This window comes from Seriola dumerili, unplaced genomic scaffold (assembly GCF_002260705.1).
Source record: "Seriola dumerili isolate Sdu_G_001 unplaced genomic scaffold, Sdu_1.0 BDQW01000092.1, whole genome shotgun sequence".
NCBI lineage: Eukaryota > Metazoa > Chordata > Actinopteri > Carangiformes > Carangidae > Seriola > Seriola dumerili.
The window spans coordinates 1,577,712-1,604,141 of record NW_019174347.1 but is presented as its reverse complement, the minus strand read 5'-3'; the positions used below and the strand labels follow the sequence as shown (position 1 = coordinate 1,604,141).

Below are 26,430 nucleotides of genomic sequence, written 5' to 3'. Positions count from 1 at the left end.
CAGCTTTAAAGTGTCCACTTAAAAACGTTTAGTGCGATCAGAGCGAGAGGTTAAAAGAAGAGGCCGGGGGCGCGTTTGTTGCGTGAAGCCTCTGCCCCTCGCCGCCGGTTGTGGTTGCTGCTGTACATCAGTGAAGCATCTCGTTGGAAAATCTGTCCGTTTGTTTCACAGCATAAAGACACAAGTATGAAAAAGAAGAAAATCAAAACACTTTCTTGTCTATTAGCACTGATGTCCCTGGGGGGTGGGGGGAAGAGGCAAAGCAGTCAGTGTTTACATATCACGTTCTAACTATGGCATTAAAAACCCAAACCATCAAGACAAACCGTCACGAACGTAGGCAGCAATGGTAGAAATCAGCATCTGCAGAGCAATAAAATACAGAACATACTTCACTGACCTAATTACAAGCCTTTTTTTTGTTTTCTTTTTTCTTTTCTTTCTCCTGGCAAACTATGAAATGCAACTCTACTATGCGATTCCATTTAGCTTCATCTGCCCCCTGTGACGATGTAAGTATGTGTTAATTGAAACTGCTATAGCGTAACACCTTGTTCACATCTTTATGCATTGTTGGGTCTGACAGCAATCAGATGACATTCGCAGCAAATTGGCTCGTCTTTGTTGCTGTCCGCTCTCTTCCCCAAAAAACATGACCATGTACCCAGAATAAGAAAAGTAATCAATGCTTGTTACCACCGTCCCTCCACAATAAAAGAACCAGAACAGATTTAAACTTTCATGTAGATTTAAAGAGAATAGTGTAAGTTTTTAATGGTTTTATGTTTAAGATTCTGAGGGCGGTGACGCTTAACATTAACTAACTTTTTGTCCAAAGAAGTTGTGGGCGATGTTGTGTTTTTCACACCCGGTAAAAGTGAGTGTTTTGCTCTGATGATTTGGGGAGGAAGGAGAGACGATGGCATGTATTAAGGAAAAAAAAAAAAACAACAACAACGGACGAAGCTGTGAACAAGGCCTAACAACAATGTCTGATACCATCTGATAAAAAGATGCAAGAAACTGCCTCGTCTGAGGAGGAGGTGCTGAGACACAGTGATGTTCGAGGATGAGCTCTTGCCCATCCGCCTACTTCCTGTCAAAAAGCTGACACTTCCTCCCAGTGATGTTCTCAGACTCAGCTGCACTAATTATAGCGCCAAGTCCACCCGAGTCTGCAGTATTCTGCCTCGACTGCAAAATTGTGCTTAGGAGTTTATGTCCCAGAAGTGTTAAGGCTTTTTAAATCTCAATACCAGACATTTTTTTTCTTAGTACTAATGAGCTATACCAACAAAGTTTAACAAGGTGAACGATGAAGATGGAGAAGTGGTATTAAAGTTTTACGTATTCACAAATAAGCACAATCAAGTCAGTTTTAAAAGAAGTAGAGAAATGGTAAAAAGAATTGGCCTGGTATTGGTGGTTTTTTTTGCCCAACTCATTGGATATGTTTATCTTTTGGAGTCAGAGGAAAGGTTTGCAAAGCACCTAATTATGGTTGAATCGAGTTCAAACTCGCAAGATATGTTAATTCATGGACAGCAACTCCTAGTCACTTTAGTTTGATTAAAATAACGTATGTATTTTTCAGTTCTGCTCTTGTTAAGACCGCTGCAGCTGCAGATACTGAATGTTGCTTTATGCTAAAATCATTCACTGACATTTGCTGGACTCTCTCTAAAAATTGAAAAAAGATGAATTGGCACTGTACAACCCAACCATGTACTTCAATGCTCTGCGAACCTAACCTCCTAACAGCGGCTCCTCGTCTTTCCTGTCATTGGGAGCCAGTAAGGATGAGGGGTTAGCATTAGCGTTAGCTGCAGTTAATGGAGCCACAGAGTAGCCACGGCGAGCAGGAGCGACGGCCCCAAGGTGGAGGCCAGGGAGGCGGCCAGGAGCCTGCCATCGTTCACCAGCCTGAAGGAGATAACCTCCACCTTGAATCCGTCCTCGGTGGCCATGCAGCGGAAGACGCCGTCCTTGAGGGGCGTGTCGACGATCGGCCCCAGGACGCAGAAGTCCCCGGCGAAGAGGCAGGGGTAGTTCTTGAAGCAGTTATCCTTCTCCCAGCGGTAGGTGGCGTGGAAGGAGCGCACAGGGCAGGGGAGAAAGACGGAGGTGTTGGACTGCACCATCACTTCTCTGGGTGAAGTTCGACGCTGCTTCAGAGCTGCAGGGAAAAAGAAATGAAGACTTTCATACTAAAATGAATCACATAAAATGTGCGGTGTTGCCAAAGTAACTGCTGTTACAGAGACTCTATATACAGTAAATGCTGAGTGTACCGCTCTCTGTTGACCCCTGTAACAGCATTATAGTGATTTAGCTCATATCCAGACTATGTTTATATTTTCTGCTCAGAACATCGGCGGTTTTGTAGATATTTTCCAAGGCTGGATTAACAACTGAGAAACAGGCTTCAGGTTCAACTACTTCAGGGTCGCAAACTCCCTGAAGTCCCAATATTCATTATGTTTCAATTGGTTTACACTCTTTTGATTGATTGCAAATTTGTCTAGGACCAGGCTGCACTAAAGCACATTATCAACCGATATGATAAGGGCCTTAAGGCAGGACCTGCATTATTACCTGTCCCCTGTGCCAAGCGGTCAATAGAGGCCCAGAGATCATTTTTGGCCTTGAGGCCCCTAAGAGCTTAATCCAACAATGATCTTTTTGAGGGGAAAAAAGTGCAGCTGAGGTGATGTATTTAAGGTTTTTATCTTATCTGGAATAAATAGACAAAGGAAAACTCATCACCAGGAAACGTAAGGATGATGTCCTCACTAAGTGTGTAATAAGTTGCGTAGACTGTGTTCTGATGATTACACAATAATTGGTGTGTCAACTCCGAATGTGATCAACATCATAACATCGAAAGAACAACTTTTAAAGAAACAAAACATAGACAACAGTTCCTGTCCTCTTCGAGCGAACGAAAAATAAAACCTCTCTGCTTGAACTAACCTCGTCAGACCTGTGAAGCTTTTGAATTAAGGGTATAACTATTCTTCAAATCCAAAGTTCGGTTCAGATGTCGTCGTTGAACCATGATTCGGTTCATACCTGCGATTTGTTTCCGGGGTGGTGGGGGTGGTATCTATCTGAACCTAATTAAACTAGCATAACTTTTACCGCAGGCGTCTTCCAGCATCATGACATGAGATTGTGGATGGTGGGTGGTTGTATCGGTTGCATAGTTACACACCTTCTAGTAACCCCATTAGAAAAAGCTCTGTTCAGGATTGACATATATACTCCGTCAGAGCTGGTGTAACAGTAATCAGAATCCTTCAGAGTGACTTCCCTCTCTATCTTGAAGAATCTCTGAAGAAAAATAAGAAAAATCCACTTGAATGGGAAAGTGTCTGAGGGTCTGAGACTTTTGGACCCTACTGTGTACAATGAAGTTATCACATGTACAGCGCCGTGCAAACATCTCAGGCACTTCTGATCAGTGCCAGATTCATCCTGCAGCAGCACAACAACCCCAAACATGCAGCCCGAGTCATAAAGAATTATTTACAGCAATGAGAAGAACGAGAAGGAGTCCCCGAACAGATGGCAGTGTCAGTGTGGGATCACACGAAGAGCCAGAGGACTCCCAGACAGACTAAATCCACAGCAGAGCTGAGGAATGTTCTCCAAGATGCTGGAAAAACCTTCCTGCCAAGTTCAGTGAAAAGTAAACCTTTAATTCCTTTGCTGCGAGATATCAATTAAAAGACTGGAACAGGTTTCTTCTCATCGCCTCTGAGTGTTATTTTCTGGGGAAATAAAGCGAAACTTGTTCCTGGATCCACAGACAGGACATGTGGCACCACTGACACCTGGAAATAAATGCTAGTGTTAAAATCTGATCACTAAAGAAGATAGCCTTCCCTTCAGAGGGGAGTAATTGTCATAATTAGTCGAGGTTATAACTGGGTTTTGAGCTTTGAAACGGGGCAAGACATAACATAAAGAAAAAAAAAATCTCCCTGTGGCTTGTTGTACTCCACTCAATTATATGATAATCATCTTTTTACTCTAGCTGCTCAGAAAGGTTCCTATTTTTGGTTAATTAAGATACAGAGAGAGTGGGAGAGAGCAGATAAGGGCTCACCAGCAGCTTCCCCGCAAACCGAGGAGTTCGAATGGTCCAGATTCTGAATGAGCGCCCTGTTGGAAAATAATGGAGAGGACAAATTAGCAGGGTTGAATATAGCTTCACAAATAGCTCGCGAGTCGCCACATCAACCTGCTGCGAATTAAAACAGGCAGGGACTAAATCGTTCAGGAATGTGAGAGTGGGAAAAGGAGAAAACTGAGTCAGAGGCTTATTACAACACAGTACAGATTAATTTTCCTGTTCTTTCTTAAAATTGGAAATTCACAATGTCCATTAGAGCCAGAGCAAATTACTACATGAGAAATTTGCAGTCAGTGCTTAACAAAAGCTCCACATGCATCTTCTTCTTTAAACCGCAGTTTCTTCATAGTTAAAGCAAATTTCATTTCTGTAATTACAGATTTAAGCTTCAGCTCACCACTGATACTGAGTTTTAGACATTACTAATGAGCTCCTCCCCCCCTCCTGTCAGCCCATGTGGAAACAGCCAATAGCTCTGCAGTGGTGACATCATATCTAATCATCGTACCCAGATGAGACGTTGTATCCAGGCGGGATGGCGATGCACTTCCTCCTGGCTCTGTCCCAGCCGCAGTACGGATCCCGGGAAAGAATGCACTCCCTGCATGTGTCGCCATAGCGACCGCAGTCAGCCAGCGGCAGTCGCTGGACCTCCATCGCCGTGCCGACATACAGGTGTCCCTAAGGAGGAAAAGATACAATCCAGTATGTGCCTTTTGGACTCAAACTAGTCAGTGTCGCCTCGTGATTCAAAACCAAAGCAGCCACTTTCTTCACGTGTGTTTTCTCTTGAGCAGAGCAGCTTCCAAACCAACACGGAGCAGTAAAACCCTGAACTACAACACAAAATAAGGAATTTCTATAATATGGACAATGGACGACATGGCTGGAAAAATAGTTCATATTTTATAAAGACCAGGGTCTTTATAATAACCTGATTCACCGTATAATCAGATTTATTAATTATCTTATCCATTCATTAGACACAGGCCTAAATGAACCACAGCTATTTATTTTATACATTGGAAATGTTGAATTTTGTAGAGTCTATGTTATAGAAATAAATGGGGGACTCATAATTGCATGAAAAACTTTTTACTCAAGAAATTCCAAATTTTGTGTATATGATCAGGTTAAAAAAAAAAAGAAAAAAGCCTTGAATGGTGCAGAGTGTTGTGGCAGCTCCGCCCTGATCACTCCACGAGATCCACCTGGCCTGGGAAGGAAAGGTTAAAAACTCTGGTGCCACCCTCAGAACGGCAGAGGCTTCTGGCGTGGGGGACCGCTGGTTCTGCTGCCTCTTAGCGCCCTGATTCTTTTGCACATTTATGTTAAATAAACCCTTTGTTGTTTTAGAGGCGTTTTATGAGTTTGTTGGGTCACTGCTGGAGTGTAGATCCTTTATGGTTTTGCTGCTTGTCTGTTTGTGCTTTTGACTAGATGTTCACTTTACTGCCCTGGAGGTTGCTTGAGAACACCCTAATTATCGTCGGGCAGACTGAGTCTCGCCACTTTGTTATTTTGCCTTTGTTACTTTTGGTGGTATACCTGGGTGTGGGTAGGTTGTCTGAGTGAGGCAGTGGGCCTTGTCTTGGCTTCACTGCTGACTTACAGAGATTAATGTTTTAAGGAAAGCCTCCTGGGGTGCCACTGAAGGCAGGTTGGGGTGCCTCTCTACAGCTTGTTTCCCTTGTAATCTTGCACTTTGCACAGCAGCTTAATTGCAATCTCTTTTGTGGGTTTGACTCCACCTTAAGTCTGTTGGCTTTGTCTCGTGTAGCTGTGATAAACACTTACTGGTTATGTGTGACCTTTTTTGTTGTGGTACCTGCACTCCACTTTTGCTGGGTCACTTGTTGGTTGCTGCGTAAGTGTCGTGGCTGACTGCGTTGTCACCATTTTTGTTTCATGGCTGTTGCTGTCCACTTTTGGTTTGGTCACTTGTATGTAGGTTAAACTCTGGTGCCACCTTCAGAAGGGCCGAGGCTTTCGGCATGGGGACTGCTGGTTTAACTCAGCCTGGGATTTCTGCTTGTCTTAATTAGGTGTCCTGATTCTTTTGCACATTTATGTTAAATAAACCCTTTTGTTATTTAAGAGGAGTCTTATGAGTTTGTTGGTGTGTGAGTGTTTTGCGTCCTTTAGGGCCACTAAAAGGTGGGGCGTAACATGTAAACTGTGAAAACAATTTTCATTATGTTCATCTTTATCTGTGTAAAAAAAAAAAACCCTAATGAAAAGATGAATTGTTCTAGATTAAACTCTGAACTTCTATTTGAGAGGTTGGCAAGTAAATTTGATCATTAGATGGCGGGCCAGAACATAATCAAAGGGTAATTTAAAAAATTGATTAAAAATGCAGCTGGAATTTACATTATAGCCCACAATCACATTATGTTTGACTGATCTGTAATACATGCAACAAAACCTTTGGAACATCCTGTCATAACTTTTCAGAATTAAAGCTCACAATAGCTTGAAATAAAGCATTGCCGCTTTTATTTTAGAGGCAAAATCACTTACGAGGAAGTGATTCTGTGTGTAACTGTTGCAGCCATTGATGCATGACAATCTGTGTCTGTCATTCACTTATGGATAAAAGCATAAAACTCATTCTTCAGGTGAGGCGCAGATTCTCTATTTGGACATTATAGGTAAATGTGGGACTGTCGGTCCAATCAGATTATAGCGGGTGGCCAGTTGTCAACCACACTTCTAAACTAATGCTAAAAACATATAAATCACTTCAAATCTTCCTTCCTCTTAGTATAATTAGTATAATCAATCTACCACGAATACCTGAAGCCTGCAGCCTTCCCCAGCATTGTATAAGACCTGATGTAATATTTATGGTGAAAGCACACACACTATTTCTCATACCTTCTGGGAGTCGATGGCCATGTTTAGAACGGGACCCTCGTTGTGAAACAGAGAATACTGGGATATGATGAAGACTCCCTCGCTGGTGTGAAGAACTTTGAGAACTTTACCTTGATCTGTAGAAATAAAGGAGAATAAGACAGTGTAAATGGAGTGGAGGGATGGTCTGCAGTCTTCTACACTCAAGACAGCGCACACACACACACACACACACACACACAAAAAGACACACACACATCCTTGGTGTCATATGTCAAAATGTGTGCGTTCTGGTCTTGCCTGTGTTACAGCCCTTGTTGTGCTGTCCAGAGCTTTATAAATTCATGGATTTGACTTGGACAGCTTCCACCCTTGAGGGAGGATGGAGGGCCAAAGGCAAAACGGCAGACAAGAGTTTTAGAGAATTTCTTTTCTTTTTTTTTTGAACAAGACTTTGAACAAAGCAGAGCTGCTCTGGAAACAGAAATACTATGACTGTGCTTGTTTAACCTCGATGGACCACAGTAAAGGCTAAAACAGCAGAGGAGGTTTGTTACTCAGGCTGCTGCGGTGAGCGGTGAAGTAAAGATGTGTCTGCAGAATCCGTCAATATATTCAGCCGAGGAAATCAAGTAACTCTTAGATTCTGGGTCAGTTTTCTATCAATTACAGAAATCCAGTGTTGAGTTTAGTTCCTGACAGAAATGATGGAGCATTCAGAGTCCTAGAACTTTCATTCAGACCTCAGGGCTGAGTGCAATATGATGGAAGCTGATGGAAAAAAGCTAAATTCAATCATATGTAAGAACCAGTCATGACTGTATTGTATAAAATCTGGATTAGCCTACTAACTGGGCAAAACAAAATATCAGAGGCCTCAAAGGTTCTGGATCTATTGCACGTAAAACACAACTGTAAAACACTAAAATGTCCCAGTTTTCACTACAAGTAAATTAATAATTAGTATATTCTACTTGTTTCAGCGCTTACATAGATGTTCGTCATGTCCTGTCCTACTCATTCCTGCCCAACCCAATATAAAAACAAGAACAATGCACCATCCACCACCTTCTCTAAAGAGCTCCAGGAGACTGACTCTGGTAGGTTGCTTCTTTCATAAACGAACTCAATAATAAAAATGCAGCGTTCATGGTGTTGAAAGGTGCGCTCGGTAGTGTGCTAAGTGCTAACACAAGTGCATACATGTGTGCATGCATGAATGTGAGGTACAGTTAAAGATCCTGGTTTGGAGGTTTTAAAATATGGTAACCCTACTATATTAGCATGATAGCAAAAGTTAGCAAAATGCAGTGCACTGACAGCCTAGCTAACTGTAATGCGCCTGATTAGCAAGGCTAACGGCTAACAGCCTAGTTAGCAACAATCACATTTCAAGCATTTACGTTTCTGCCCCTAATACGGGAGCTAAGTGAAATAATAGGTTCTTAATTTCAAAGTATTACTAGCTGAGACACTACCTCTTGTAAGCTAGGTTAGCTAGGTTTTGGAACTTGTTTGTTTGTGTTTGGAACGATCATAAGTCACAGCATTGTCTGTGTATATTTGCCTCATGAACTGGGTTTCCTGTTTTCCAAACAAGCTCCAGCAGACTCACAGGTTTGCTGGAATTTGCTAACATCTTTGTTCATCTTTGCACAGGTGGTCAATAATGCCGCCTCGCATGCAGCTTGATTTTGAAAATGGAGGGAGGTCATTAAGGTAGCTGCGAGCCATCACTCTGGGCATTAGACTACCAGACGGCTGAGTGCAGGCATCACTCTTCCAGACTGTTTACAGTCATTTGTTCTGCCCAATATTTCTTTATTACCTTGTACCTTTTTTTTTTGGTGCTGAGTGCGTGGCAATTTCATTGGACTGAAAGTCAATGAAAATGTTCCTTCACCCTTAGCTGCTATTTACATCCCCTGCCTCCAGACAACCACTCCTTCCTTCCCAAATAATACCTTGAGAGATTTAATGGTTCCCTGCAGAAAGACGTTCTAACATTTTTTTGTCTTTTGTCAGATCTAAGATTATTTTACCTTCCCCCAAACGTGAAAATGTGATTACAGTGATATCCTTTTTATCTCACATCTTCATTTCTTGAATGCTCCCTCCAAGAGGAACTTTCTCATTTGTAATTAGGCTGCCATGTTCTTGCTGTCTATTAGACTTCTTTTGTCCCGAAACTGCCTTGTCTCTTTTTCATAAACTTCAAATCTTTTTTTCCCCCCTCTGTAGTCAGAGATAACATTCCCCATTTTATCCAGGTTATTCTCATATGATTCTTTTAATCCTGTCTGCAGCTATTTTCAGCTCTTTTATCAAAACAGTGTATCAGCACAAAGACAGCAGCAAGACATTCTGAGCGGAAAATGGGTGACAATGCTGAACTTGTGCTGAGCCAATCTGTTTTTTTGTTGTTTTTATTTATCCAGGGAGGGTTTGCTGAGTGCACATAATCTCTTACAGTAAACACCTTTTAGGTGCTAACCTTCCATATCTACACAGTTGCACTGACTGTGTAAAAGCTTTCACAGAAGGCCAACAGTCAATATAGACATTTTTCTGCTTGGATGAAATGTTTAAACTTCTTTTACTAACAAGCTAAAGTATGTTACCCTTTTCTCTACGGTGCAGGCTTTACACTGAGTTGCAGTCGTTCACTTTCTCAAGCTCATATTTTTCCCAGTCGCCACCTTGGTCTGCCTCTCTAACCTTTAAGCTACTGCCTCCTCGAATGTCACAGTGTGTGAAAAGAAAATAGCTTCTGATCTCAAATCATAAAGTCGGACTTGAAACAAGTGTACGGCTCTGACATTTCATCCATCCCTGAGGGAAGCTCTCTGCCGCTGCTTTCACCTCCATGACTGAAATGGTCCGAGCAGCTTTACATCTTAAGGTAGTCAATCTGTCAGCCAGCTACTGAAGGAAAAGAAATGTTTTACTACCGCCCGTTCTTTTTGCTCCATTTCCGACAGTCCCCAGCATCAGAGACCTTTCATACCTCCTTTGCTACCTTTCCTTCTAAGTGACTCTTTAGGGCCCTGACACAACACGGTCACAGTCAGACGTTTTACAATGTGCTCAGCACTTTTGGTTCTAGCTGTGGCGTTTAGGTCAACGTTTAGCCAACTGAGCCTGTTTAAAAGTCACTGGAGGACTGAGGAACAGTTCGGCCCAGAGAATCAGTGATTTCACCGATGTAGGTTTCTCCTAAAGTTAAACCTCTGCCTTTTCTTTTCTTCTTTCACAAAACAAAAACTACAGGCTGGGACATCAAACATATTAATGCATTTGTCTGAACAGATTCACAGTCACAGGAAAGTGGTGGTTCGTTTGTTTTTGTTTGTCTTTCCATGATGTGTTTCTGAAGGAATACAGACTACTGACAGATTACTTCTGCTCAATCAGATTGAGAACATCTTTGTGTGTTCAACAATAGCCATCAAAATATCTCTGCAACTATTGGATGGATCATAATGAAGGCTTGTACACTTGTTCATGTTTTACAGAGGACAAAGTCTAGTGACTTTGGTGACACCAGCAAGTAAAAGTTTTTACTTATCCAATGAAATCTCTCAACATTTACTGGATGTTGCCACAGACGATGTATCATCCTGATTCTGGTGATCCCCTGACTTTTCCAAAAATGCAGCCAGCTGTTTACATATGTGGTTTTTACAGAAATTTCTTGACAGTTGACTATGAGATTTGGTTCAAATATTCATGTCTGCCTCAGGATAAAATTGCGAATAAATTGGTGATCTGATAAATTTTCCTCAGCGACATCATCAGGTCAAAACTTTAATGATCAAATATCAATAACATTCCCATAAACTGAAGCTTTACTTTGTATCTAGTGCTAATTAGCAAATATTAGCATTCTAACCAACAAAACTCAGATGGTCATGGTACACATGGTGCATGAACATGGTAAACCTTTCCCTGCTACACATCTGCATGTTTATATTGTCACATTTTAGCATGCTGACATTAGCATATAGCTCAAAACACCACTGTGGTACAATACATCTTAGCTAATTTTTGAACATTTTAAACTAAAACACTTGCATACTGTTCCTTTCCTGCAAAGCTTTAATTGTCTCTAAATATGAGGAGAAAACAATCAGTTGAATAGTTAAGGAACAACAACTTTATTTCAGTTTGATTAAAAATGAGCTGAATGTGTTTTTTGAGGAAGCATTTACTGATGTAAAATGCTGCACTACTCTGAGTCTGTTATATGCAAAAGAGAGCAATTTTTCAATAGCTGGCAGTGAATATCTTTGTCTGTCATGTTGTCAAGATGACAGATATTGAAGTAGCTGGTTATTATATGCATATATTCTGCTGAATTATTTGCAAGCTGGTGATGAAAACACAGATAAATTCACTTTGTCGAATCCTGCAGCGTTCTGTCAGCATGTATCTCACAGCGGGAGCTCAACCAAGACTAGTTAGATGGGCTTAAAACTATTAGGTAAATGATAAGTTATTTGGCTAATTAGGACCTTGTCAGTTTATTCTAGGTCAACACTGTAAAGTGAGTTCCTTTAGCTTCCAAATACATCACTTTGTCAGACAAATGTGACTAGAATAAACAAGTTGTGTGCCTCTGCGGGTGGAGAAATTAGATGAGAGGAAATTAGATGAGTAATGTTCTATCCTTTCATAACAGCCAGCATTAAGGTGCCCTTGCACATGGCACCCACAGTCTAGTCACTCTACTTGAGCTTTTTAAGTGTCGAGCAGCCAAACAGTGTTTGCTTTTATCAGCTGAATTTGTAGCAAGGAAACAAAGCCACTGCAGATTGTGGTCGGTGTGTGTTTTATCTGCAAATTACAGACTGAGTCTTTCATCCAAGATTTAAAGATAATGGTTTTGCTCATGACAACAGTTCAGTTCATTCTGTCTCAAAAAATTCCCATATAGTATAAAGGTAGATGTCCATGTGTAGTGTGATTATAGATCAGGTCTAGGTTCTATATTAACACTGTGAAAGTATCAAAGCCTCAGTCCACAGACAAATGCACACAGCCTGTATTCAGAAACTCAGCCTTAAAACGAGCTGTCAGGACTTCTGGAACTTTGTGATGTCACAACAAAGCAGTCACCAAGCCCCGCCCACCTAGACGCACCATCCAACCCTTGCAGGGTTAGAAAGATGTGAGCTTACCAGACCTCTGTAGCCGACCCCTCTTCTCTGCTTGAGGCTAGCAGCTTAATGCTACATTAGCCGCTACTAGCATAACACACCTGAATCTCCAAATGTCAGTACTCAAGTTGCATTGTGGGTAATGTATTCACTAAGTTTTGACAAGGAAGAAGACTATAAATAAAAAAGATGTTCTGCAGCATCAAATTCTGCAGCATCAAATTTGTTCACAAAACTATATGTCTGTATATAATAAACGATTAATTTGTCTCTTGCTTTAACACTTGCAGTTTCCACCTTTTCTAATTTAAAGACCTGTAAGCAGTGGGCCACATAAAAATGAAATAAGATCCAACCTATAGAGCAGCAACAGGTTCTCTGATAGCCGGCTGTTGAGCTCCAATCCAACACACATTTCCCACCAGCACATAATAAGCTGCCACAAAGGAGAAATGGCTGCTACGACAAATGCAGCAAGGAAAAAGTACGATATCTTTAGCTTTTGGATTTATGCATGTGACATAACCACAGTCCTGTTGTTGGTCTGTTCAAATGTTCAAATGACAATGTCCTCATCAGACTAAATGAACCACAGCAAACAGGACAAATGCACCAGAGTTCATTCAAAGTGCACTAAATAGATCAGGTGTGAATGCAAGCTTTAACTAATCTTCAACTGAGCGAGCTCCATTGTGGGTGAGCTCATCCCCCCTTCATAGATATTTATTATTTGAGCACTCAGTGTTATTTACTTTCCGGCGCTGCCTTTTCTTGCACAAAGATTAACTGTGCGGTTTGTGTCTCCGAGCTTGTTCCTCTGAAGGGTATTTATTGGTATTTCTATCACTAGGGAAGACTAATGTCCCAGGGCTACCCAAAATGCATCTGCTTCGATCCCACTGTCTGTGGTCCCGAGGTGGACGCTGACTCACCACTTCTACTCCTCTGATTGGTTTAGACTGTTCTAATGCAACTATCCATCAAGACGAGCTGTCTGTCTGTCTGCTTCACTCACTAAAAGATTAGATTATTTTAAGGAAGGGAGGGAGGGGGCTTCTCTCCATCATTTGCAGAGCATCTTTGAAATTAATTATGCAGATTGATAAACTTGATTCGTAACAAGCTTGTGAATATTTATAGCTGGTGTCCTGAAGCGAAAGTGATGCAATATTGAACAGGAAAAAAAAAAAAAAGGAATGTGATCAAATCAGAATTATAAAGAGATCAGGGCATCCATGTCTTGTACAGTATGTTTCTTTTCACAAAGCCGAGAGTGAGCATGGAACAACCTGATCTCCAGTACAACCTGTTCCTTCAGCTTCTGATAACTGTGACTCAAACTGCTCCAGTTTCTTTATAGGCCACCGCAGAGACCCGTGGCTGTTCATAGCTCTCCACCCTTTCCCTCCTATTACTGACACAGTTAGTAAAGCCCACAGCGAGGGGCCATCCTCCTTTCTTTTTTTAACACTACATTGTTTTTTTGGGTTTTTTTCGTTTTCTTCTAATGTGCTAAAAGTAGAACCAACCTAGAAAAAGCCTGATGAATGACAAGCACATATCCACAGCAGCAGCGGGGAAATGACACTCCGCTCATCTTTCGGTGAACTTCAGAGCGATGAGATGCACATATACACACACGAGCATATGACTCGCGATGGTTGCCATGGTAATCTCCCTGCGGCACAAGGCAATTTTTGGAGTAACTGCTATGGGCACCAGCAGTGCTTCAGCATCGCTGCTTTGATCAAACAGAAAGAGTCTAGCAAAGGCCGGGAATCATTTGAATGAGGCTTTGAGCAGAAGAGATTTTGACCTTTTTACTATTCAGTGATTAAATCAAGAATTCAAGTGCATCTTTCAGCCATGCATTTTATTTTCTTGCGCTGCATAAGCGCAGTAATCAAATGCCTGCAATGTGTTTTTACTCTGCTTGGCCATAGTGTTGTGTGGCTGAACTGGAGGAGCCTTGAGTTGTACGACTCACTTGCCCTGATATATACAAGTGCAAATACTTTTGAGTGTCTTTATCAGTTGCAGAGAATAGGATTTTTACCCTCTCTATTCACCTTTATTGCCAGAGTAACCAACCGACCGAAACAAGACAAGTACAGGAACATAAGGGAGATATAGACAAATGGGTCCTGCTTTTGCCTGTTGCCTGGATTTCTTTTTTTTTTTTACAACTTTAATCTTATTTTTGCTGTTTTGGCCACGATATCTTTTGGTTTTCATAACTTGTTACAGCAACTTCACTGCTTAGATCTGGGATAAAGGCAACTGTGCTACAATGGAGTCCATTGGGGCAAGTAACATGAGCAGTAAGACCATCAGACCATCAGTTTTAAACAACAATTTTTGGCTGGACCGCACAGCAGGGCCAGCCCCCTATAATCCTGAATGTCACCGACTGTCTGACTGACTGAGTGATCATATTTCCATCATTGGTCAGCCAAGTGCCTCGTCACTGAGTTGTCAGAGCTACAGAGATACCCCATTAGATCATTGTGAATGGCGACTGCAAGGAGTAGTCTCGTATTCGGTGCTGAAACAAGACGACCAATTCTCGAAATGGAGAGAAAAATCTGCTGCGGTTGATTTGCAGTACATTACACATGCATGTATATACATGCACACACACCTGTTCCGAGGTACAGGACGCTGTAGTGCTCATCATTGACCGCCAGCACGATGTCCGCCACGGTGTGTGTGATCTGGTCGTCTGTGGGGAGGTCAAGTGGAGCCACACCGACGGGCCGGATCACATCCTCAATTTCTGGGTAGTATCTGATCACCCCCAGGTTTTTGATGTCATTTTGACCTCCTGCTGTCGAGTTCTTGCGGACACACTGAGGGGAGAAGTGATGTAATCGATTCAGACTGGGCTGGGAAGTTGAATAAAATAAATCGCCCTCGGACAAAGAGCTCAAAATTGCTTTTTCTTTTATTAACTCATGCCTCTCAAAAATAGCTCTTCAATCTTTTCTCCTCTGAAATAAAGGCTGACTCATGCAATTGCATGTTTTTCTTCAGATTGGTGTGATTAAAAAAAACACAGAAAGTCATGTTGGTTTTTCTTACCATTCCAGGGCGACTGCCAATGAACGGACTGCTGTAGCCCTTCAGTTTGCTTGTGGAGAAGGCTTGATCAATATCTTCAATGGAGTAAGCGCAGATCACAGTTCTGCCCCTGAACAAAGGCAGAAAGAAGAAGAGTAATTACACCCAAAATAAAACCAGGGAAAGTTGTTATGAGGGACTTGCTGTGGAGCAACTAGAAATTCTCGACTAGCATGTTCTAGTTTCTCTTTCTCTTGGTTTACTGTGTGTTCAAACAGGAAGCGAAGTGAATGTTAGACATGGTGTCTTTCAACTTGAGGAAAGAATCTGCAGGTACTGTGTCTCAGAGCTTTGTGAATCTGATATAAATGTACAGAGACAAGACGGAAAGGAGAGCGACAGCAGTGAAATAGCACAAAGAGATGGAGTTCAGTGAGAGGCTGAGCTGAACTGAAACACACACGCGCACGCATGTACACACACACACACACACACGCGCACGCACACACACACACACACACACACACACACACACACACACACACACACACACACACACACACACAGTCAGTGCATCCATTGCACACCACACCATTAGTATGAAGCAATGTCTACTTGATATCCCTTGTTGCCAGTTGCATGGGTCTTGCATTTGTGACTCGTTAAACCAAAGAGGTCTCCTTTATCTACTTTGAAAATCTCATCTATTAATGCACAAGAAAAAAAAAATACTGCTTTCCTGTGAATCTCTGTGACCAGAGGTTCCAGCTTTTGGGGGCGACTGTTTTCAGCTGTGGACCCCCCCCCCCCCCCCCCCCTCCCCCCGCCCCCCCCCCCCGCCTCCCCTGAGTGGTAGCTATACCACTATTTTAAAGTAGCACAGAAAGAAAATGTGCCAGTTTTTAACCTTAGATATTCGGTCACCGACTGTTGGTTTCAGTCTGGTGTTCCGTTGCCGGAGGCGACACGGCTGACACAGATCATTTAACTGAAATTGAATTTTGTCAGATCTGTGACCAAGCAAACATTTATAGGCATCTACAGCCTGCTCCCCTGGTACCCCTGCGTAGCTCGCTGCATAGCTGTCCACCCACACACACATAGCAAGGGCAGAGGATCCGACGTTGTCTGTTGTTTGCACATTGTCATGTCTACGTTTAAATTGTGATTTTTGGACTAGGTTTGCAAGAACTTTATGGTCAGTTTTGTAAACTGTCGCTTGCAAGTAGATCAAATAAAGCTAAAGTTAACTGTTTCTGGATTATGGTGTTTCTATTTTGTATTTGCAGTGAACAAAGCTGCACAACTACATGAGAAATACAGGACTACCAATCTGCCATAAGTAGTTAAACTTGATGTGTGAGGTTGTAACATGACGTGCAAGCTTGCATCATAAATATGCACTTCAGCTGATGAACCAAAGAGCATATGTGTCGGTTGTTCTCGTAAAACGACTGTAATTTAAAATGTGCAAAATATGACAAGTTGTTTAAAGGCCTTCTGCAGAAGATTGCACCATGTATTAATCTTACAGATTCTTCATCCAACAGAAACCTGATACTACAGTTAAATGAACTATAAACTAACTATGCTATAATGAGAAACCTGTGTGTGTATTGTGTCTTTGTGTCAGCTTTGTGCTGCTGTGTGTTTCTGTTTTATTCTGTAGTTTTTAGCTGAGTTAGACGGATGTTCTGGCTCACCATGCGTTGGAAAACAGGCCGTACATGACCCCGGCCCTCTTGTCCTGCGCTGTCAGCACCACGGCCTGCTTCATGTTGTTGTACTGCTGCTGAGTGTTGCCCGTGCCACACATCACCCGGGCCTTCATGAAGGTGGTCCACGAGTCTGCCAGCAGGCTTTTAATGCCCCCTTCATCCACCTGGAAATAACATACAAGAACTCTCACAACCAAATCCTACAGGGCAGCCAGGCTAGTAATTTTGAATTTGACTGTGTTTCACCCTGAAGAGATAAGACACTGACCCCCTAACTCAGGATAAAAGGACTCCTTTTCCCTCCCTTATGGGAATTCTCTGACATTTTGGTCGGAAACAAAAGAGATCTATCTCGGAGGTTCCGGTGCAGAAATTAGTTCAAGACTTCTGTAGCCTATCTTAGCACAAAGCAGTAGAAACAGCTAGCTTAGCTTTGTTATAGATGCTCTGCAGCACATTATGTAATTAGCAAAGTAAAGACATAGTGTTTAAACAGTGAGCATTAATGTAGCTATATAATGAACAGCTATTGCTGTAGCCTAATTAGCACACAAACGGGTAGCAGGTAGAGGTTGCTAACTATTTCAAAGCTGTCATAGCAAAATGAAACTCCTGGCCAAACATACGCCTGGGTCCCCGGCCTGAGTCTGGCCCATATACTTCCACATCGGGGCAGATTCCGGCTGTTGTCCTCCAGCATTGGCGGAAGATTTTCTGTGTGTGTGCCAGAATTGGCCCAGACTTGGAAGTAGCATCTGATAATCATGCTGTATATGGGCCAGATTTGGGCCGTGGAAAACAGGAGTATACTGGGCCAGAAGAAATAGCCAGATTTATTTTGCAATATGGGACTGTAGGCCTTTTTTACATGTGTGGAAATAAGAAAAATTGTGTAATAAAAAGTAGTTAGCATGTGCTTTGTAGCATTGCTGACTAACAACAGGGTCCAGAGAGACTCATTCAGGATCGTGTCAGCTTTGCACATTTCACATTTAAATGTGAAGCTAAAGCCAGGAGCTGCTAGCTTCGCATAAAGACTGAAAGCTGGGGGAAACTGCTAGCTCTGTGATGAGATGAGATGAACAGATTGACCCCTGGCAAGAGAGCAAGGAAGTGTATGTTGAGAAGCATGTGACAAAATGTTGAAATATTCCTTAAAACAGCTTTATCTGTTGATTTGGGCCCCTGTGAATATTTCTCAAAATTAATTCAGGAGCTCAATCATCAGTCACACAGAGCAGCAGGTGTTTTGCCTTTGACAACTGATTAGGAAACACCTGCTTTGACATCACTGATTGGAGAGTGTTGAGAAAATGCAACATCTTAACAAAGTTTCTTGACAGTGAAGAAGAGTGTAGCAGCAACCAGAAAATATATGTTATGTAGCTTCACTCAGAGCATTTGGGATTTATTCAAACTTTGAAGCTTTAGATCCTTTAGGTCATTTCATTAGTAATTCACTTAAAACCAGTGGCTTTCTTTTGAAATATCACACTCACACAAATTCTCCAGGCTTCTAGAAAGTATTCAGATGAAACAATCTCAGAAAACACTTTGATAGCACTGCTCATAACTCATATATAAATATATATGCAATGGGAGGAGAGGTTGCAAAAGTAGGAAAAGGTTTTGGTTTTTTCTTTACTGTGCAGATTCGACCAATGCGGGCCCTGTACGGCTCCTCATCCACTCTGGCAGTCTTGTTGAGCTCACTGAAGAAGAAGTAGATCTCCTCCTTGAACTTTAGCGAAGACGGGATTATGGCAGCGCCAGCAAACTGTGGATCTGTGTGATGAGATTTAAACAAGTCAACAATTAACAAGTATCATCTTCTAGTGTAGTCTTATTTCATGATTACAGTCCATTATCTTATTTAAAGAAATACTATTGATATTAGTCTGTATATAAAGTGGATATTGTGAGATTGAGCACAAGTATCTGATTTGCATTTTACTGATTTGCATTTTACTGCTGTAAATACCAGAACCATGAGAACCGACAGTGAATGCTCCTACATGTTATTTCTCCCCAAGGGAATGATAGTAGATGATTTACAGAGAGTTCCACCCACCAGCTCTATGTTCATTAGTCTAAACCTGTACGGTCTCTGCGTGACTCCCTTCCTCCTACTCACTCAGCAGCCAAATGTTCTCCGACTTCAGGAGTTTCTGGGTGCCAAACGTACGCCGGATCGAGCCGGCGTGACCTCGCACCGACGACATAGCAGAATACAGATTCCCATCTGAGACAGTGAGGAAAAAAAGATGGAGAGGAGAAGAGAAAGGGTGAACCGTGGGCAAGAAAAGGCAGACAGTCAGTGTGATGGATGGATACAAGGTTCAGAGGGAGAGGGAGAGAGATTGGAGCGACGCAGGAGGGGGATTGACTGAAGCTGGAGGAGAAGAAGACACAGAGGGAGAACATTAAACACAGAGAGGCAGAGTGAAGGGAGAAAAAAGGAGGCCCCCGGAAGGCCAAAGACAGAATAAAAAAACAAGGGAGGAGAAGGAGCGCAAGAGGAAAGAAGACATCAAGGCAGAATAGCTGACTGCACCAATGAGCAGCCGACAATCACCATATTCTTATAACCCCCTGTTGAGCTCTTTCTCCATAGCAATTCAGAGGGGAAGCGCTTGAAATTGTGGCAGTAACATCTTAATTAGGACTGATTGTTATTAGAATGCTGCTCAACTCAAGCAAAGGGTCGGCTCGTTGCCTCAGCAATCGATCCCCATCCGGATGAGCATCCTGCAACGCAAACTAACCTCTCGCTAATTTCTCAGTCTCCACAAACAATCCATCTGCATTAGATGCTTTAACAAACAGACAGTTTATCCGTCCCTCATTATGTGCCGTGACTCCTGAAAGGTTGGTTTGATTGGAAACATCTCTGTTCGGTAAATGTGACTCTAAGCTGCTCGATAATCACACAATTAGGAATCACACCCACAACATCCGCCTTCCATTCGGTCCAGTGGAGCTGGATTAGCTAAACATAAAGTTTTATTAGCAGGCCTGTGTTTTCACAAGGGGTAATGTGTGCCAGCATAGAGGGTATGCACTTCCACTTCTAGTTTGTGGTTCTGCCATCTGCACAAACAATGATTTGTAGGACATAGCAGACAATCAGTGTGGTCTGTGGATGTTGAATTGGGGCCAGATATTGAGTTTCCTGATGTATATATTTATGTTCCTCGACACAGGGGGAGTTACGGAGGTAAACAAAACCTGCAGGGCATGTATATGCAGTAGATACATGTTGCTATTTTAAAGAATTTGTCAGCATGATCAAAACCACTAGGACCTAAAAGGATATTCTGGTTTCCTGTGGACAAATAAGAAAATATCTTTTCTCTTTTCCTTTTCTCTGACTGGACCAGCTGATCAATGGAGCTTTGTCACTGAGAAAATAAAGGTGACTCTGACAACGTAAGGACCATTCGGGCTTAATGGACTGCAGGGCTGGCCGAGCAATGAGGGAAAATAAGTGAGACTGCGAAGAGGAAAGAACAGGAAAAAACCTGTGTACCAGGAGAGGAAGAGTTAGGTTTCAGTCAAATGGCTTTAAAAATAGTGCATGTAACTGCTGTAAAGAAAAAAACTTTCCCTAGGTGAGCATGTCCCCTGACATCCTTAAGTTTGGGCTAAGCCCCGAAGTTTTGTTCCGCCCCTAACCTTAACCCTCAGCTTTTACCCAAAAAGCTACTCAACTCACAGACAACATGTTTAATTTTTTAATGATTTGTGTGATCTACAAAATTTAAAGCACTAATACAAGTTCAAACTCAACATCACTCAGGCACAAGAAAACGACACGTAATAACAAAAGGGTTACGTCTCAGTTCTCGTTCAAGGTAGAGAACATATATCAGCCTACAGCAGAGCACTACATAATTTATTAAAATCTGCTCGCACATCTATCTTGTGGAGGATTGGCTCATTAAATTATTGTGAAGTACTTTAGATAAAATCCTTCACTCATTTGCATGTTATGAATAGAGAGTGATAATATGAGACAGATCGCTCCTGGGAGCCCAGGACTCACAAGAGTCGCTCAGCTGCTCAGCGACACAAATGAGCAAAGTTAATATAAAGAGCTGAAGGTGGCTTTGTTCCAAAATAAGATATCTGAACAGGTGACACCTGAAACAAGGTGACGCTTTTGAAATGGAACTTAGTGAGACTACTTCATCCTTTGATTGTCCCCAATTACCTCATTCATTTCCTCTTGTAATGTAATGATTACACTGATGCATAGGTGGGCAGTGTTTCTAATTGGGAATAATCATACCAGCATATTATGATTGCAAACTTTTGTACCATTTTTTGTCAAATTAAAAATGACAGATACTTAAACATTAAATAAAGTTAAAACTTATCTGTAAATGTTATGTAATGAAAGTTACTGATGTGATGTGCTAACTGTTTTGACTGATATTGTTTGTTGATGCCTTCAAAGACCAACAAATCATTGTTACCAAAATGATTCATGTGTGTGCTCCTAAAATGACACCGATATGGTTAAAGTTTGGTAAAGTGTAAGCACAAAAAGGACTTAGTTAGGGGTTAGGAGGGATGATGGTTGGGGTGAGAGCAATCTTCCAGAATTTCCTCCACTGAGGAAACCACTTTTTCAACTAAAAAAGCCTCTGACAAAGAAAGAGATAAGACCAGAGGACAGGGAAGAAAGAGATGGGGACAATCAACTCAAATCCCGGTCAGCAGGTCAACCGTCAAAACATCCAAAAAGTTTTTAAAGGTTTTACCAGCTCAATCAGTGTCTTTACCGGCTCCATCAGTGTCATTCATGTGGCCAGTCCCAGCAGATAAGTCCAAGGCTGAATTTCTTTCCCAGTCTGACCATGGAGCCAATACTGGCTTTACCATGAGGAGAACCCTATAAGCTGCTAAAGGGCTCCAGATTGACTCAGAACTGGCTTCTTCTCCTCAATGTGTAAGTAACTTGATGGCGGCATAATATTAAATGTCTGTTTTCATTAGAGACCGGATACACTGGGCATGATAACGTTAGCTAACTAGCTGTCACCCTCATTATGAATTTGTTCAGCAAATGTTGCTATCGCTAGCTGGCTAACTGTCAGCATTGCTATGGAGTATATCACAGCAAGGGGGGGGGTTGGGGCCGAACAGAGGTCGGAGTTGTGGCCGATGAAGCGTTTGTTTTGGTCTGAGATGCTGGTGGTCTAGCGCAACATCCAGTGGCAGTGACGATAGTTTACAGAACCTTAAAGGCCTCATGACATCAAACCTCTAGCTGCTGGTTGTGGACATCATAAGGTTTACTGGCAACAACAAACAGTCTTCCTTTGCTGATATTAAATCATGAACAATGTGTGATTATGTTTTGGACAGATTCTGTTTCTTTTTCCTCTTGGTTGTACTCCTGCAAGCAAACGTGCACTTTGTCTCTTCTGTTTGTTACCTGCAGGCACGCTGATGGACCTCTGGGAAGGGTAGGGCGGTGAGATGTCAGAGGCCGCCGCTATCTGCCCGTTGCCCTGGACGTCAGTCAGCACAGTGTCATTTACCTGCAGAGTGTAGGAGACATTTCAGCCTGGAGGAAGTCTAGCATTTTAAATCCAGTTTATTGCAGCCCTGCATCTTCATGCTTTTACATCTTAGTGTTTTCTATGACAAAACCCACCACATGGGTTTTTAGAAAACTTATCATTGGAGGCACTTAATGAGTTAAAACATCCTCCATGATAATAAATAAGTGGACAAATAAATAAATACTAATAGCGATTGATTTTGAGATTGTTCAGGCTCAGCATAGGATTATGTAGCAGCGTTTTGTTTTAAGAAACTCTTACCAGCATCCAGCACCTCGGGCTCCCAGCATTTGTCCCGCATACTATGAACGTGTCGTTTACTTTCTGAATGACTGTGATGAAATTATCACACTCCAGCTGTGGGAGAAAGAGCGCATGAGTGAGACAAAAAGAGAGGGGACAAAGGCAGAAAATGAGTCAGAAACAAGGAGGGAAAGGCAGGAAAAACACACAGATTGGGAGAGGGGATTAAAGATGCAGAGAGGCAGGGAGGCAAAAGTGGAGGGTGTGTGCAAGACTGATTAGAGAGAAAGAGACGGCACAAAGGGAGAGATGAGACAAGACGACGAGCAAGGGATTGAGACGAAGGTGGAATAGAGGGCTAGAGAAACAAAGCAAGTCTAAAACACAAAACAGATTACGAGAGAAAAAGCGGATTGCTCAGAGAGAGGGAGAGAGGTATAAGAAACATTGGAGGCAATCCATGCTCTGATCATTTTTGGCAGACAGGACACAGGAGGCTTAGCCCTGCAGTACAGCACTGCAATACTCCATATGCATCACTTATTCATTAAGTACAGAAAATGGACTGCTTTCCCCGAGACATTACTGAATGGAGCATGAAAATGAATACTGAGAACAACCCTTAAGGGGTAAACTGTGGCTTTAAGTTGTGACGGTGGCTCATGTTGAAAGTGCATCTTTGGCAAAAATGTGCTAAGTGGCTTTTAGAAAAGAGTCAAATCACAGATCTTGATGGAAAAGCAAACTGAAAACAAGTAAGTCAGTAAGTGTGCTGAGTCCAACAAGCAGGACTAGGGCTTGTGTAAGTGTGTGTAGGTGGATATGTAGGTGGATGGGTAGGTGCATGGGTAGGTGGGTGGGTAGGCTGAATATCTTTTATTTTGTGTAGGCAAGTTTGTCTGTTCTTACTTTGTGGACTTCTGTTCTTTGAAGAAATAGTTTGAGTTCGGGCAGTTTTGCAAAAGGCCGTCCACATTTCACCAGGGGCTTTAAGGTTTAAGGTTTGAGACTGACATATGCTGTCTGACAGAATAACAGATGAGTTGGCGTCACTCAGGCCAGTAACTCTTGTCAACCGCAAACCTGTCTCTGTGACTGGGGAGAAGTTGGTGTCAGGTTTTCTTTCTGATGCATCATGTTGTGTTATTGAAGGACAATGCTCATTAGATTACCAACCCGGTATCCACAGGAATTACATCCATATTTAATCATGCTGCACTGGATTTATTTCCATTTTCTAGGTGGGGTTTGGGCATGTAGCACATCTGACTTTAATGCAGGAGACCGGACTTCGTGTCCCAATTTACAGACCTGCAATTTTGTTTGTTTTTATTAACTGTAAGCACAATCTTTACATATCTTTAACCACTCTTCTAATTCCAACCATATCTGCTGTAAAGATCCCTTTTTTCTTCCATGTTTCCTCTGCCTTTCTTCACCAACCTCACTTCCTTTCCTTTCCTCATCGCTGATTGGCTCTTGTTTTCACCCTTACCACCCTCCCAATTTACCTAATTGAGTTCACCTGGTCACTCTATGGTTATTTAAAGACTTCACTCCCACTCATCCATTTTTATTTTCACCTTTGCATGGGGTGATACGTCTGATTCAGCAAACCATGTGTGTTCTTCCCCTTCATGTTTTAGAAATGCAATTACTCTGAGATTTAAAAATAAACCTTTGGTCAGAGGATTGAATGCCCATGAAGATTTAATTCTGAACCTCCTACTTTACAATACCCTAACCTTGACCATACTGTGGTTAACATGCGCAGATATTGTAAAAAACTGGGATTTCTTAATATGTTAGTATGGAAATAATATTACTTTGTCATTGAAGGTAATCTGGGGTTTTGCAGACTCCTCCGGTATCAACACGCTTGCCTCCTCACAAGGTCAGAACACACGGATGAACATGTATCTTTTTAAAAATCGACTTCCAGTGATTTGATTTAGTCTTGTACTTCAATTAAGATGAGAGACTTGTGGGAAACAAATCTGGTCAAAATCAAAGCACGAGACTCCCAACTGAAGAGTATTCATTCCTTTGCTGCCAGTTTTTCATGCAATCCACAAATCCAAGCCAAGAGAACTTTACACAGTCTTGACAAAGCTCCACTAGAGCTACAGAGGACGTTATACAACTGTTGTCATTGGCTGCATGGTTGAGAGTACTTACTGTTCTGTACAACTGCCCTTTTTTTTTTTTTTTTTTTTCTAGCAGATTTCTCTGTAGTTAATCTCAACCTGAAATTCATTCAGGATCAGGCCTTTTAGATGTAAGGCAAGATTGAAGGACCGTATTTGCCCTTGGTGTATTTGCTTATTGCTCTCAGCTTCCGAATACTCTGTGTGCTCTAGACAAACTGGAGCTGAGGTGGATAGTCACACAACACCGTGGCCTTGACGATAGTTTAGAAATAAAGTCTTATATATCAAATTAGGTTTGCTACCCACTGTTAAGTCTCCGTCTCACTCCGTTGGTAATGTTTTCCACAAACCCCGTGGCTGTCTGTCACCGAAGGATGCTTCCTCCTGTCCTTCATTCCCCCTTCCAAGCCGGGGGTTTGCTTTATTGGGGAAGATTTACTGCATCGCTCAGAACGATCTCATTTTCCACCATCTGCCTCTGCCAGGCTCTCTGCAATCTTCAGCTTCGTTTGTGCAGGGAAGAAACTGCCCTCTTTGTTTTGTTCCATAACTACAGTGCCACTTAATACACACAATTGTGGTGGGTTTTCATCTTCAATATGTGTGGCAATTTCCACCACGATTTACAGAGAGATAACTTTAATAAAAAAAATAATAAAAAGTTTTCATCCCACCTCTTTTAAAACGAGTCTGCCTACAAACCAATTCTATACACTTAGGAGAGCGTGCAGTTCAGAAAAAGAATTCAGAGAGAGAGAGCAAAGTGAAATCATGCAATAGTGCTTTAAAGATAAGGGTTGTGCAGATGCAGTCTTAAGTCAGCGATTCTCAAAAGCAACAAAAGACTCTATACAGCAAAAAAAGGGAAATCTACCAGACAATAATGTTATGGTGTTGAAAAAACTGAAATGAGTGATAGAGGTGGTGACATTGGAAAATCTTTATTGAAAAGCAAATGGCTCAGAATATACACCCTTTAAAACTTTATACCCGAATGGCCTGAATAAAGAACACAGTCTAGTAATCTTTCTATAAAAGGTTTTGTTGCTTTTGGATCAAGATATTGACTGTTTTATGAACGGCTGCCTATTATCTACAGATTAGATCCAAGAATCATCCTCTAAGGTTGTAGATATTACACACACCCTTCCTCCTTTTTTTTTAGAGTCTAATGTAAACACATAGAGATGCTATTTAGCTGTTTTAAATAAGCACTTGAATTCAGGTGATCATCATGGTGAAATTTCAACTCTTATATCTGGACATGTCCTTTTGCGATGGCAGAATTGCGTCTAGTTAGCGTAGCCACATAGCATGACCACATGTGACCTGCAATACTGATCGGTTTGCACCTGATAAAACTATGAACTGCATGAATTTTAACCAACAAGGGGTCGTAGGATCAAAACATCTATAGTGAGTGCAAGAATTTTAAACTGATTTTTACCTGATATTCTCCAAAACAGGTACATGGAAATGCACAGGCACTTGATTCTGTAGATACTGTTATGGCCACTGCCTCCGTATGTG

General features: G+C 41.9%; 1 protein-coding gene across 1 annotated transcript in view; it reads right to left on the bottom strand.

The window, feature by feature from the left end:
- Positions 1-244: 244 nt before the first annotated feature.
- The window catches only part of LOC111222406 (semaphorin-7A-like), a 36,549-nt gene continuing 10,363 nt past the window's right edge, over positions 245-26,430 (bottom strand). Inside the window, exons 4-14 of the mRNA XM_022746121.1 lie at positions 22,769-22,864; positions 22,378-22,483; positions 19,069-19,176; positions 18,580-18,719; positions 16,920-17,098; positions 15,238-15,346; positions 14,798-15,005; positions 7,019-7,134; positions 4,647-4,819; positions 4,112-4,167; positions 245-2,176 (exon numbers count right to left, since the gene is read on the bottom strand). Of these exons, the coding sequence (XP_022601842.1) occupies positions 1,830-2,176; positions 4,112-4,167; positions 4,647-4,819; positions 7,019-7,134; positions 14,798-15,005; positions 15,238-15,346; positions 16,920-17,098; positions 18,580-18,719; positions 19,069-19,176; positions 22,378-22,483; positions 22,769-22,864 (1,638 nt within the window). The 3' untranslated portion in view covers positions 245-1,829. The remainder of the gene's footprint in view (positions 2,177-4,111; positions 4,168-4,646; positions 4,820-7,018; positions 7,135-14,797; positions 15,006-15,237; positions 15,347-16,919; positions 17,099-18,579; positions 18,720-19,068; positions 19,177-22,377; positions 22,484-22,768; positions 22,865-26,430) is intronic.